The sequence below is a fragment of the Suricata suricatta genome, chromosome 9 (genome assembly GCF_006229205.1).
Source record: "Suricata suricatta isolate VVHF042 chromosome 9, meerkat_22Aug2017_6uvM2_HiC, whole genome shotgun sequence".
NCBI classification, from domain to species: Eukaryota; Metazoa; Chordata; class Mammalia; order Carnivora; family Herpestidae; genus Suricata; species Suricata suricatta.
Window position 1 is genome coordinate 108,425,597 of NC_043708.1, and position 15,567 is coordinate 108,441,163.

The window sequence follows — 15,567 nt, forward strand, 5'->3', positions numbered from 1 at the left end:
ATGTACTGCAGGGCGCCTGGGTGGCTCAGTTAAGTGTCCAACTTCGGTTCAGGTCATGATCTTGTGGTCCATGAATTCAAGCCCCGCATCAGGCTCTGTGCTGACAGCTCAGAGCCTGGAGCCTGCTTCGGATTCTGTGTCTCCCTCTCTCTCTGCCCCTCCCCCACTCATGCTCTGTCTCTATCTCTCAAAAATAAACAAATGTTAAAAAAAAAAAATAGATGTATTGCTAGTATAGTTTCACACCCGATAGCTTGCATTTTCATTCTCTTAAGAGCGACGTTTTTAACAACTTTGTTGAAATACAATTTAAATACTATAAAAATGCACCCATTATAAGTGTACAGATCAATGATTTTTAGTAAGTTTATATAATTGTGCAAACACCACTATCGATAAGATGTAGAAATCTTCCATCACCCCAGAAAGTTCCCTCCCCATATGAAATTCATAACTCTTCCTGCTTACAGCCCCAGAGAACTACTGATCTGCTTCCTGCTGTTATAAAGAATCTGTTTGAAAAAATAGTCTGTTTTAGACTTCTTTTCCTCTGATTACAAGGTATTGCAGAAAACTTAAGACACAGATATATGTTCAGAGAATAAAAGTTAGCTTGACAGTTATGGATAACTGTTATTTAATTTATTATGATCATATTTATTCCCGAATGCCCAGTCACAATAAAAACAATGGATCTATGTACACAAAATTAAAATAAAACCAGAAAAAAAACCCTACAATCTCACTTAATTAAATATTGATGGCAGCAGTATGAATATTTTATATTTCTATAAAAATATATTTGGAAAAAACATACACCTTATGTTAACAGTGACTATGTCTGGGCAGTAGGGTTTAAAGAAAAATTTTGTTTATATTTTCTGCTGCTTGTCTCCTCATATTGAAAGAAATTAATTACTCTTTGGGATATACACTATCCACAGATACAAGAATGAAAAAGAAAGGCAGCTGCCTTTTTCTATCTCTGTAACTTCTCTCCAAAATGACCACTATAAAATGGTTTTTAAGTAATGTGAATCATATTCCATTCAGGTGCCCTGCAGATCATTTTGACCTTTTGAAGCCAATCTGAACAAAACAGATTCCTTCCTGATTTTAAAAACTGTTTTTATAAAAAGATAAGAAAAGAAATAACCTGAAACTGGGCACTGATGCTGGGAGGTTTTTTCTTCTTGTGCAAATGAAGAAGAGACTTGGTGATGCGATCCTGTAATGTCAGTCTTGTCAGGTGCTTTAAAGAATTTACCTCTAGCAAGTGCTGAAAAAAATAGCGAGAAAAATCAAATTCTTCACATAAATTAATTAAGGAACAGGGAAACCAAAATTATAAGCCAGTTTTCATTATTACCTATGTATGACTGTGATGAATATGAGAAATTTATATTTAATATCCATCTCACCCTCCTGCTTTCCTGCAGAAGCTTTCCAGCTAAAAGGAAAACTGTATTTCTCCAACTCTCATACATCTGGGTTCCAGACATAATTTATCATTTAAATTCCAACACGTGAAATTGGGAAGGTATAACTGAAGCAGAGACTTCAGCTACTAGCTTCTGTTTCTTCTGACAAGCATAGATATCCAAGTACTTTTAGCTTTCCGTGATCCTAATGTCCAAGCACCACCTTTGTGAGTTGAGAAGCAGAGCACAGGGAATTTGTGTTGTTACTGCAATTCCAGTAAATACGCCTTAACCCTGGAGCCAATGTCGTGGCAGCTTCTCCTGATTCCTGCATCACAGCACAGGCAGTATGTGCCTGGAAGCAGAAGCTAGAATGGCAACTTCCTGCTTTCTTAGCTGATTACAGCTGGGGTCAGTTCTGCACTGCTATTTTAAAACTCTGAAACTCTAAAACTTCTAATGATTTTGTAATTACCTATTTGAATTAAGTCTTTTTCTACTTAAAAATATCTACAGTTATTATTGCTTCTGTAACAAACAAAACCTCAACCCTATCAACCAAGATCCTGATATACTAATTATTAATCTTAATAATAAGATAGGAGTTACATATAAAGCAAGTACAAATAATACAAAATAGGATGTTAATAAAGTATTTGAGAGCTTTTCTAGTCAATCACAATTAAAAGAATTTTTTAATGTTTATTATTTATATTTGAGAGAGAGAGACAGAGTACGGGTAGGGGAGAGGCAGAGAGAGAGAGAGAAACAGAATCTGAAGCAGGCTCCAAGCCCTGAGCTGTCAGCACAGAGCCCAATGCAGGGCCCAAAGCCATGAACCATGAGATTATGACCTGAGCTGAAATCAGATGCTCTACTGACTGAACCATCCAGGTGCCCCAATTTTTTAAACCATACCATATTTATGGCAGTGAGCTCGCCCATGGAAAGAATATATATATGCATATGCACAACTATATAATGTTATTCAAAAAGCTCTAAAAATTTTATTGTATGAGAAGCACAGAACTGAGTTAAAAACACGACAAGTTTATGTCTTAAGAATAATAATTTTGACAATATAAACACTTAAAATATAAACCTTCAAGTGGCAACAAGTACAATACATATTTTAACAAATACAACTTATATAAGTTTTCCAGCAATGACACACTTATTATTTGTACATAAGAACTGTAAAATTTCCTTTAAAAATTCATTCTGCAGTTACAAATGAACAGAAGATATGAAACAGGCAATTCTCAAATAAAGTATAAATGACATATAACATGATGAGAATCAATCAACCTGACTTATAATCAAAGAAAAGTATGTTTCTTTTAGAGATTTTCTGCATATCATATTGGCAAATATAACACTGACAAAACCCAATATTCATGAAGTTGTGAATAAAGACATATTTATGCACTGTCCTTAGAAGTGCAAATCAGTATACCTTCTTGATAACAATTTCACATATAGGCATTTATTTAAAGAGATTATCAAGCAAGATCTGAAAGTTATTTCTGACAATGCTTCAGAAAAAACACTGAAAAACAACAGAGACATGCAATTATAAGGAATTATCTTCATAAGGTATGCTTTAGCCACAAAACTAAATTCTATACAGTTCATAAATATACTATAACCTATATTTACTGACATAGAAAAAAATATTTGCAATCCTCTCCACTCCTGTTACCTTTATTCAGCATAGTACTGGAAGTCCTAGCTCCAGCAATCATATGAGAAAAAAAAAATTAAGAAGCATCCATATTGGTACAGAGGAAGTTAAACTGACACTATCTGCAGGTGATATAATACTATATGTAGAAAACTCTAAAGACTCCAAACAGAAAACTATTAGATATAATAAATGAATTCAGTAGTTATTGAATATAAAATTAATATACAGAAGTCAGTTCTTTCTATACACCAATAATGAGTAGTGAAGAGAGGAAAAAAAGTAAACAATTCCATCTGCATATGTACCAAATAGAATACAATAACTAGAAATAAACTTAACCAAGATGGTGAAAGACCTACACTCTGAAAACTATGAAACACTGATAAAAGAAACTAAAGATGGCACAAACAAATGGAAAGATATTCCATGCTCATGGATTGGAAGAACTAATATTGTTAAAATGTCCATTCTATCCAAAGCAATCTATAGATTCAACGCAATCAATGCAATGCAATCCCTATCAAAATACCAACAGCATTTTTCAAAGAACTAGAACAAATAATCTTAAAATTTGTATGGAACCACAAGAGACCCTGAGTAGCCAAAGCAATCTTGAAAAATGAAGAACAAAATTGGAGGCATCACAATCCCAGATTTCAAGATATACTTAGCAAGCTGTACCACCAAAACAATATGACACAAAAATAGACACATAAGTCAACGGAACAGAACAGAAAGCCCAGAAATAAACCCATGACTACATGGTCAATCTGTGACAAAGGAGATAAGAATATGCAATGGGGAAAAGACCATCTCTTCAATAAAATGGTGCTGGGAAAACTGGACAGCTACATGCAGCTACTTTCTCACACCATACTCAAAAATAAACTCGAATGGATTAAAGACCTAAATGTGAGACCTGAAACCATAAAAAAAAAATCCTTGAAGACAGCACAAGCACTAATTTCTCCGACATTGGCCAAAGCAACATTTTCCTAGATTGGTCTCTTCAAGCAAAGGAAACAAAAAGGAAAGTAAACTACTGGGACATCAAAATAAAAAGCTTTTGCATAGCAAAGGAAGCCATAACAGAATGAAAAGGCAACAAACTGAATGAGAGAAGATTTCTGCAAATGATATATCCAATAAGGGGTTAATAAAAAAAACTTCTACAACTCAACACCAAAAAATAAATGATCCAATTAAAAAATGGGCAGAAAACCAAAGAGATATTTTTTCCAGAGAAGAAATACAGATGGTCAACAGACACATTAAAAGATGGCTCAACATCACTCATCACCAGGGAAATAGAAATCAAAAACCACAGTGAAGTATCATCTTACACCTATCAGAATGGCTAGCAATAGAAAGACAAGAAATAATAAGTGAATATTTAGCAAGGTGGTGGAGAAAAAGGAACCCTTACACACTGTTGGTGATACAGCCACTAAGAAAAATAATACAGAGTTTCCTCAAAAAATTAAAAAGATACACCATATGATCCAGAAATTCTACCACTGGGTATTTACACAAAGAAAATGAAAACACTAATTTGAAAATATATATGCACCCCTATATTCACTGCAACATTATTCATAAGAGTCAAGATATGCAAGCAATCCAAGTGCCTATCAACAGATGAATGAATACAGAAGATGTGGTATTTGTGTATACAAACACACACATATACACAGTGGGACTATTACTTAGCCATAAAAAAGAATAATGAGATCTTGCCATTTGTGACAACATGGATAGACCTAGAGAATATTATGTCAAGTGAAATAAGACAGAGAAAGACAAATACCATATGATTCCATGTAGAGGTGGAATCCAGAAAAAACAAACAAACAGACTCAAATACAGAAAAAAAAGAAACTGATGTTGCCAGACGGGAGGGATGAATAGATAAAAGAGATTAAGAAATACAAACTTCCAGTTATAAAATGAAAAGTCACATGGATGAAAAGTACAGCATTGAGAATATAGTCAGTAATACTGTAATAATATTGTTGGTGACAAGTGGTAAGCACTATGTATGGAATCAAGTAATCAATATGTTGTACACCCAAAACTAATACAACACTGTATATATGACAATAAAAATAAATAAAAATAGAGAAATAGATGGGATTCCCATCACTGATAATTGAATAGAATTTTTTACTTCAGGTGTAGCCAACATGATTATTTTTTAAAATTTTTTAATGTTGATTTATTTTGGAGAGAAAGAGAGAGACAGAGTTCAAGCAGCGAAGGGGCCGAGAGAGAGGGAGACATAGAATCAGGCTCCAGGCTCTGAGCTATCAGCACAAAGCCCGACATGGGGCTCAAATTCATGAACCATTAGTCATGACCGGGACCGAGGTCAGCCATTTAACCTACTGAGCCACCGAGGCACCCTCTGAACATGAATATTTTTAAACTATATGAAATTTAAAGAGAAGTTATCCATTTGAGGAGAGTAAAAAGAATGATACGAATAGCTAGACCCAATGTTAGCATTCAGTATACATACACACACGTGTACATATACATTTATATATAAATGTGTATACACTTACATATTTATGCAGGCACTAAATACATTTATATATCATCATATGTAATATGTAATATAAATAATTATACATATATATAAATCTTGTATGTGTATATAATTACATATATAAATCTTTATATATTTGTGTGTGTGTACACACACACTAGAATATTACTCAGCCATCAAAAGAATGATATCTTGCCATTTGCAATGACGTGGATGGAGCTGGAGTATATTATGCTAAGTGAAGTCAATCAGACAAAGGAAGACAAATACCATATGATTTCACTCAGATGTGGAATTTAAGTAACAAAACAGATGAACAAAGGGGAAGAAGGGGGAAAGAAAAGAGACAGGGAGGCAAACCATAAGATTAACTCTAGAGAACAAACACGGTTGCTGGAGGGGAGGGAGGCAGGAGATGGGTTAAATGGGTGATGGGTATTAAGGAGGGCACTTGCCATGATGAGCACTGGGTGTTATATGTAAGTGATGAATCACTAAATTCTACTCCTGAAACCAATAATACATATATGTTAATTAACTAGAATTTACAAAAAACTTGAAACAGAAACAAAATAGTAAATGGCTAAAGAGACAGTGAAGGAAAAAAAGAAACACAAATGAACAAAGTTGTTTGATAATGAAAGTAGTTGCCTTTCTCTCTACATAAAATCTTTTCATGATAAGAAAAGTAAGTACAAACCACTTAATGTCAATTTTCTTTGTGCTTTAAAACAAGACTTACCACTACCAGAAACCACAGAAGAACTGCATTACCTTTTCTATAGAAACCAAGGAGGCTTAAGTAGAAATAACCTCATTTTTTTTTGTTTTTTGAACTAGAAAATCTGAGAATAAAGAGCTCTTTTTCAGTTCTTTTAAAAATTTGAAATTCATCAAAAATGTTACAAGTGATAGAACTTCTTTAGGAGGGTACAAGAGGAAGAAACAATAAAATTTTTTTTTCTTTAGTAAATTCAGTACATATTTTTGGAATGCCATCTCAGCATAAACTCTGTAGATCAGGGTAGGCAAATTATAGCCATGGGCCAAATCCTGTCTACTGCTTTTATATGGTTTATATGGTTGAAAAAACAATAAAATAATACTTAAGAGCACGTGCAAAATTATATGAAATACAAATTTCATTGTCTAAAAATAAAGCTTCATTGAAATACAGTAACACTTATTCTGTCACATATTGTCTATAGCTGCATCTGTGCTACCATAGCACAGCTAAGGAGCCAAGGAGTTACAACATAGACTGTACACAGGCCTGCAAGCCTATCTGGGCCTTTATAGAAAAAGTTGGCTAACTAGTGCTAATGCTAGTAAGTTAGATGAGCAATAATTAGAAATTATTTAAAATCAGGTAATATTCAAAATTTGACCTTAGCCTGGCTTAAGGATAAGTGAAAAGATCTAATGTAAAGATGCAATTACTTAACAAAAATTAACATTTATAACCCAAAAGCTTTTCAAACACTGAAATATGAGATGTATCACAACTATTTGCCTGAACCATTAAGCCTGGCCATTTCCTAAATCCAGTGTTATTTTTAAAATAAAGTTAACTGAATATATAAAATTAATCCCTAATTTGGGTACCAATAAGGTATTGCTTATCTGGGATTATTTACAAAGACTGTTTGCATGAATGATAAAAAAAATATATTAGAGAGTAGGGCACAAATAGAAAAATTCTTTTTCATAATACTCACCTTTGGAAGGCCAGGCTTAGATTTGAAGTTTTTGTTTCTCCTACAGAGACAGATCATATATTAGAAATAATGACAGTATAGATGAATGCTTTCCAGGTCTCTAGTAAAACAATAGATTATATACCAATTTCCAAGATATAGGTCTTTTATATGAAAATACTGTGTAATTCAACTAAGCAGGCACCTTCAGGAATGAAAAATAAGCAAGGACAAGTGACCAAGAGATACCTGCTCTGTAACATAGGTATAAACAGATTTAAGCCTGATAATCAGTAACATAACATACATTCAAAACTAAAATTGTTTTCTTTTGGACATTATTACGTTTTTGCTTTCTTATACCTATAGAAACCTTGTTTCTGTCATCTTAAGACTCTAAAAAGATGCCTAATTTCATGGGTTTTTAAAATGTACTTTTCAAAAAACTTACATCTTTCTCCTTTTAGAAATTAAAAAATATCTTCTGTTCTGGTTTTTCTTCTTTATAACTCAACATTAATTTTGCATCAAGAGTTATCTTTTAATGACAACAGAAATAAGAGGAATAATGCCCAAAGCTCATGAACATAAGCTGGGGAGTCAGACAGACCTAAGCTTGAATCTAAAACTCTACCACTTACTAGTGTAGGATTTTTAACTTCTCTAAATTTGGTTTTTTAATGTAATAATGTAAAATAATGTAGAATATAATAAATGTAAAATGATGATCATAATACCACCAACCTCTTGGTTGTTGTGAGGATTGAATGAGTTAATTTACAATTCTGAAGTATCACAAAACTTAAATAAATTGAACCTACCAGCACTGTTAAGCAATGACTTAGGGATTAGTCATACAAGCTAGTAGCCAAAAAATATGTTCTGAAATAGTGTCTGAAAAATACATGGATTTAGGTAGCTAAGAACTTTTTACTGGCCTACCCTGCATAGTTATACTTATACTCTCAAAGCAGTCCTATAATTAGGTAATGAAGAATGGCAGGCTGGATAAAGGTTATATATCACAATATATGGTTCTAGTCCCCATTTCATAGGGGATCTTACTGCCCAATTTGTTAGGACTGTCAAATTGAAAAGACAAGTTCAATTCAAGACTGAGAATCCTAAAAAGAGTGAACAGTTTTCCTTTATTTGGATGCAGAGTCTGTCAAAGAGTAAGGAAGAATTATCTACATAAGTACATTCAACCATGATTCTCCTGGGGAGATGAAAACAAACTGCTAAGCTTCTTAGTGCAGGAGATTCACAGCTATTTTTGATTCACTTGTTTCACTCAAAATTCTCCTTATGAAAATAATGATTCACCATCACCCCTCTTCTTTTTTTAGCCAGAAATTTTAAACCAGTTATAAAAAGTACTCCACATTTCTGATCAATACTAACGTGAGAATTCCATGTGCTCTTTCCAAGAGTTTGCTGCTAGCTGAATTAGCAAAGATCCCATCTTTATCAAGCAAGGAGGTGCTACTTGATAGTCTGCTCTGACGAATCCCAGTTCTGCCATTCCAGGCAATATCAAATGTATCACTGTAAAAATTAAATACAGTACAATTTGCTTTAGTTAACTAAGACATGTATAACACTTTCCAATTTGCTTAAATAAGCAGAATTTAAAACTTTCAACACTAAAGTTAAAATCTACCAAAAAAGCTAACCTAGCAAAAAATAGTTTTATCACAGAGATTACCAATCAATCTAGACTAACCTTTTCCTCATTCAAAACAAAGGATTTCTATAGATTCTGACACATTCACATACAAATGTGCATGTAGATGAGCACATTATATAGCGAATATTTTTAAATCTAATTAACTATTTATAATCAGTAAATAATATAAGATATTATAGTAATATAATGGTTTTTGTTAGATTTTAGAACTTCCAAATATTATTAAAGGAACTTACAATCCTAATAGGATGTCCTATCCTATGGAATATTTAATTTCTTCCTGAGAGGTCTTATTCACAAATTCACTCACTACAAATACATCTACCAAAGTTACTAAGCATCTCCTATGGGCTGAGCAATATTCTAGTCACTGGAGATAGAGGAGTGAATAAAACAGATAAAATTATCAGTGATTACAATATGAGGAGTTAATAGAGGGCTTTCCAGGTAAAGCAGCAAATTGACCACATATTTGGATTCCTCCAGAAACCCCTAAAAACATTAATAAAATAAGTTTTAAAGGAATAAACACTTAAGAATAAAGAAAATATACTAAGAGACAACAGTAACACAAGTTTTGAAATATGGAAAACAGATGAATACAGAAAGCAATCTTAAACTGGCTTGGGGAAGAATGAGAAGCATCCTTATTTACAGAACTCCCAAAGGCTCCAGAGTTGTTTGTACCAAGTACCCATGGAAGTGGTGGGGAATGTGGGTTAAAAAGAAAGAGCACTAGTTGAGAGTTAGTTTAAGAGGCAGTAAGAACTCCATGCAGCCTGATAACTGTCCCTTACGTAAGCAAGAGGATGAAAGAGAAAGTTCATGAACCATGGACGAGGCAGCACCAGACACAACGGAGGATGAGTATGCTATACAGAAGTGAAAGGTAATACTGAAAATGGATTCTCAATCCTCTTACCCCACTGGCTCCAGAATGCTAGCAGCTGAAACTATATCCTCCAGGCAGAAGATGAGAATAAACTTTTGTGTGCAATGTGACCATCTCAAGAAGAAACACCCAAAGATACTAATATGTTCTATAGATTGACCACACACCCAATTAATCAGATTGCAATGAGCTTTTCAGTGTTTCAATAATGAATATTAACAGCCAACCAAGGTTCATCAGACATCTGAGTAAAGCCCCAAGCATAAAACAGACTAAAACAAACCATCATGACATAAACAACTTGAAGGGGAAAAAATCAGGCAGAGGGGAAAAATATGTTTAACCCTCAGTAATATGCTTAGAGAAGAGAGAAAATATTGCATCTATAAAATAAGATGCTAAGAAAAATTTAAAAATTGAGAAAACAAAGTAACAAAAAGGTCCTAAAAATAAAAAATGTAACACTAATAAAAATGCAGAATATATCCATTCAAAAATATTTATTGAGCACCAAATAGTGTCCATTTTTTTTCTAGCATCTTCATGTTACTTAAATTCAAACCGAAGAAAACACATAAAAAAATACACTGTGTGTCAGATAATAGGTGCCAAGAAGAAATTTTAAAAATAGAAAAAGAATGCCAGCATGTTAGCCTTTTTAATAGGGAAGCCAGGAGAGGTCTGATGGATAAGGCTTCATTTAAACAGAGTTGTAAAGGAAAGGGGGAAGGGGAGGGAGGAAGCGGGTGATGATGGTCATGGTGGGGGGCACTTGTGGGAAGAAGCACTGGGTGTATTATGGAAACCAATTTGACAATAAACTATTAAAAAAAGTGTACTAAGTATTTTCCCCTTCTTCAGCATTTATAAATTTCCATGTATTTAAGTAAAATTAGAGATGGAATAAATTTAAATTAACTCATCAAAATGAAAAAAAAATTTAAAAAAATAAACAGAGATGTAAAGGAAATAAAAAGCAAATCAGGCAATTATCAGAAAAAAGAGCACTCTACTCAGAGAGAGGAGCAAACATGCAGTGTAGGAGGCAGGAATTTTGTTGATGAGTCCGAGATATATTAAATAAATCAGCAAGGCTGGAATGGAGTAAGTAGGAGGAAATGGTAGATCAAGTCAGAGTTAGGAAGGAGGAAACCATGCCACATATACCCTCTAGGAAATGTAAGCAATTTTGGCTTTTAATGAGAATGAGAAAGGAAGACAAAGAAGGATTTTCAGCAAAACATTGACATGAATCAGTTTTTTTTATATTAAAACGTATTTTACATTACATATATTTACATATTACATTATATTAAAATAATCTGGTTGCTATACTGAAAACTGTTTGAGGGGCCAAGGACAAAAGCAGGAACATTATTTTAGGAAGCTATTATAATCATCTACAACAGGCCAATAGCAGTGGAAGTAATAAGAAATGGTGAGATTCAGGATATCATTTTAAGGGATAGCCAATGTAACTTGCTGATGGATTAAACGGGGATTATCTGAGAAAGAAGGAATTAAAGACAACCTTGAGATTTTAAACTAGTAAGAGGAGACTTAGAGATGAGGAAGTAGGAAAGATTACTTATAAAGCAAAACAAGATGAAAAATCATTAACAAAATAGGTCAGTCAAGTAGACTCAAGACCTAACAAAAGAGTTTCTAGACAGATCCTACAAGATTCTGGTCTTTAAGTACAGAGGAGAGATATCACATTCTCAAAGGCTCAAGAATCAGGGGTGCCTGGATGGCTCAGTCAGTTAAGCATTCAACTCTTGATTTTGGCTCAGGTCATGATCTCACAGTTTGTGGGTTTGAGCCCCACTTCAGGCTCTGGACTGGTGGTATGAAGCCTGCTTTCTCTCTTTCTCCCTCTTGCTCTCTGTCCTTCCCCTACTTGTGTGCTCTGTCTCTCTCTTTCAAAATAAATAAATGAACTTTTAAAAGAGAGAGAAAGGGCATCTATTAAAAAAGAAACCCAACAGACAACATCATGCTTAATGGTTAAAAAAAAAAAAACTGGAAGATTTCTCACTAATATCAGGAATAAGACAAGCATGTGAGCTCTTGCCACACTTATTCAACACTGAAGTTTCTAGCCAGAGCAATAAGAAAAAGTAATAAAGACATCCAAATTGGAATTTATAAATTTATAAAATTATAAAATTATATTTATTCACATATGACATGATCTTACATATAGAGATTTCTAAGGAATCCACTAAAAAACTATAAGAACTTATGAATTAAGGTTAAAATATTCAATTACATTCCATATAATAGCAATGAACTGATAATGAAAGCAAAAAATTCTTTCATTTATAACAGCATGAAAAATAATACTTAGGAGTAAGGAGTAAATTTAAGAAGTATAAGACTTTTACACTAAAACTAAAAAATATTATTAAAAGAATTAAAGATCTAATGAAGTGAAAAGATATTCCATGACAATATTCCCCAAAATATAGATTCAACATAATCTCTAGAAAAATGCTGGATTTTTTTTTTTGCAGAAAATAACAAGATAATCCTAAAGTTCATTTGGAAATGCAAAGAATCCAGAATAACCAAAACAATGTTGCAAAGAACAAGCTGGAAGAATTACAGTTTCTGATTTGTAAGCCTATTATAAAGCTACAGTAATTAAGACAATATGGTACTGGCATAAGGAAAGACATACATATCAACAAATAAAATTGAGAATCCAGAATAAACACTTCTATTTATGGTCAATTGAGTTTTGACAAAGGAATCAAGACAATTCAACAGAGAAAGACCAACACTTTAACAAATGGTGTTGAGGAGACTAAATAGCCACATGCAAAAGAAGTTGGATCTTTGTCTCTTAGCACATACAAAATTAATTCAAAATCAATCACATCTAAATTTAAAAGCTAAAACTATAAAATTCTTAGACCAAAACAGAGAGAGTAAACCTTGTGACCTAGGCTTAGGTAATGATTTCCTAAATACAACAAAAGTATAGCAAAATAGGAAAACAGATAAATTAGACTTCTTCAAAATTAAAACCTCTGCACCATATTTCAAATCATGTATCTGATAAGGGATCTAGATCTACCATATATAAATAGCTCTTACAACCTGATAAGACGACAACCCAACTAAAAAAACAGATTACTCAGAAATAAAAATAAATGAATTACTGATACATCTAATAACCTAATGAGTTAGTTGAAAAGAGCTAATCTCAATGTAAGGAAGGGGATTAGGACATGATACCCCAAATTACACTACATAAGGGAACTAAGAAGCAACAGATACAGGAAGAGTCAGTTCTGTCCCCTCCCTTTAACCCTTTAAAAGCTGGGCATAAATTTCCCTTTGTAAGAGTGTCCCCCTCTTCCATATAAGGAAGAAAAGAGCAGCTTTTATCCCCTGAGATAAGAGACTAGGAACTGAAATGAGTTTGCTTAAATAAACCTTACTAAAATAATCCTCATCTTCCATTAGTTCCCCCATCGATTCCCTAGTCACTGCCCCACATTTTATAATCCCTTAAAGCCCAAAACCTCTTTCCTTTGAAAAAAAGAGTACATGAGCCCCCAAGTGTGTTTCACTTCTTTTCTGTGAATACTCATGCATATAAAATATTAACAAAAATTATATGCTTTTTCTCCTGTTAATCTGTCTTTCATAAGTTTAATTCACAAGCCCCCAGCTACTGAACATAAGAAGAGAAAAAGATTTTTCTCCCTAACAGTCTCATCCTACATGATTCTATTTATGTAACATGTGCATAATAACAAAACTAAAAAAATGAAGAAGAGATTGGTGGTTGCTAGAGGAAAGGACAAGGAAAGGGAAGGAGGGGGTAAACAGAAAGAGGCAGCATGAACGAGTTCTTCTGTGATGATGAAAAAGTTATGTGTCTTGACTGTGGCATTGATTACACAATTGTATATATGGGATAGAATTGCAAAAATCTATACATGGACACGTGCAGACTGCTAAAAATGGTGAAAGTAAAAAAATAGGTTACAAACTGGGAGAACAAATTTGAAACAACTGAAATGGCACCAGTACATAAAATTTATAATAAATCCTTTTAAAAAGAGAAATATGGACAAAGAAATGGCATTTCAAAATACATGAAGAGCCATAAAATATATAAAAATTGTTTAACATCATTAATATGCAGGGAAAAGCAAATCATAAGATACTGTTTTATAACTGCCAGATTACCTAAAGTTAAGAAGATAGTCAACTGATTGTGCTGGCAAGAAATGAAGCTATGGGAACTTTTAGCTGCCCCTTTTAATGTACATTAATACAACTACCTTGGGGGAAAAAATTGGAATTATCTTATAAATCTAACATGCACATACTGTACTGAATTAACAGTTCCACTACTAAGTACATATCCTAGCAATGAAATAATAAGTGAACCAGAAGATTGGTATGAGCATGTTTGAAATAGCACCATTGGGTCAACTGGGTGGCCCAGCTGGTTAAGCGTCCGGCTTCTGCTCAGGTCATGATCTCACAGTGTGTGGGTTCCAGCCACGCATCAGGTTCTGTGCTGACAACTAGCTCAGAGCCTGAAGCCTGTCTTCCAATTCTGTGCCTCCTCTCTCTCTGACCCTACCCTCCTCATGCTGTCTCTCTCTCTCTCTCTCTCTCTCTTTCTCTCAAAAAAATAAATAAAAATTATTTTTTTAAATAGCATCATTAGTCAGGGTGCCTACGTGGCTCAGTTGGTTAAGCGTCTGACTCTTGACTTCAGCTCAAGTCATGATTTCACGGTTCATGAGACCAAGCCCACAATGGGCTCTGTGTTGACAGTGCAGCACCTGCTTGGCTGCTCTCTCTCCCCTTTCTCTTCCCATTCCCCCCAACAGGCATGTGTGCACACACACACACTCTCTCTCTCTCAAAATAAATAAACATTAAAAAAATTAAAAATAATACAGTAGCACCATTTCTAGTAGTAAAAGAATCACATATCCACTGAGACAAATTATGCTATATTAATGCTATGGAATTTTTTTATTGTGATAAAAAATATGTAACATAAAGCTTACCATTTTAACTATTTTATTACATTTTTACTGAGAAATAATTGATACATTATATTACAACATACTGATTGTATAAGTATATACTGTATATATAAGTATATACTGCCAAATGATCACCACAATAACTATGGTTAATATCTATCACCATACACAGTTACAAATTATTTTCTATGATGAGAACTTTTGAGATCTACTCTCTTAGCAACTTACAAATACACAATCCAGTATTAGTGACTATGGTAACTATACTATCTACTGCTTCCCAGGACTTATTTATTACGTGATTGAGAGTCTGTACCTTTTGACCACCTTCACTCATTTCACCCACCCCCTACTCAGGCCATGGGCAGCCACTAATCTGTTCTCTGTTTATTTTAATATTTCCAGTGTACATTGTACATGAGTACATTGGCATTGAATACATTCACACTACTCTACAACCATCACCACTATCTCCAGAACTTTTAGCCAACCTGAAACTTTGCATCCATTAAACGATAACTTCCTATCCCCCACGAACAGCATATAATATTATGCAGCAACTAAAAAAAATAAACTACATGCAACAAGATGAATGAATCATAATGAAT

The 15,567-nt window shown here is 33.6% G+C and overlaps 1 protein-coding gene across 1 annotated transcript in view; it reads right to left on the minus strand.

The window, feature by feature from the left end:
- The window catches only part of MYO9A (myosin IXA), a 269,955-nt gene that overhangs the window by 124,786 nt on the left and 129,602 nt on the right, over positions 1–15,567 (minus strand). Inside the window, exons 16-18 of the mRNA XM_029952268.1 lie at positions 8,758–8,901; positions 7,375–7,414; positions 1,157–1,279 (exon numbers count right to left, since the gene is read on the minus strand). Coding sequence (XP_029808128.1) covers positions 1,157–1,279; positions 7,375–7,414; positions 8,758–8,901 — 307 coding nt within the window. The remainder of the gene's footprint in view (positions 1–1,156; positions 1,280–7,374; positions 7,415–8,757; positions 8,902–15,567) is intronic.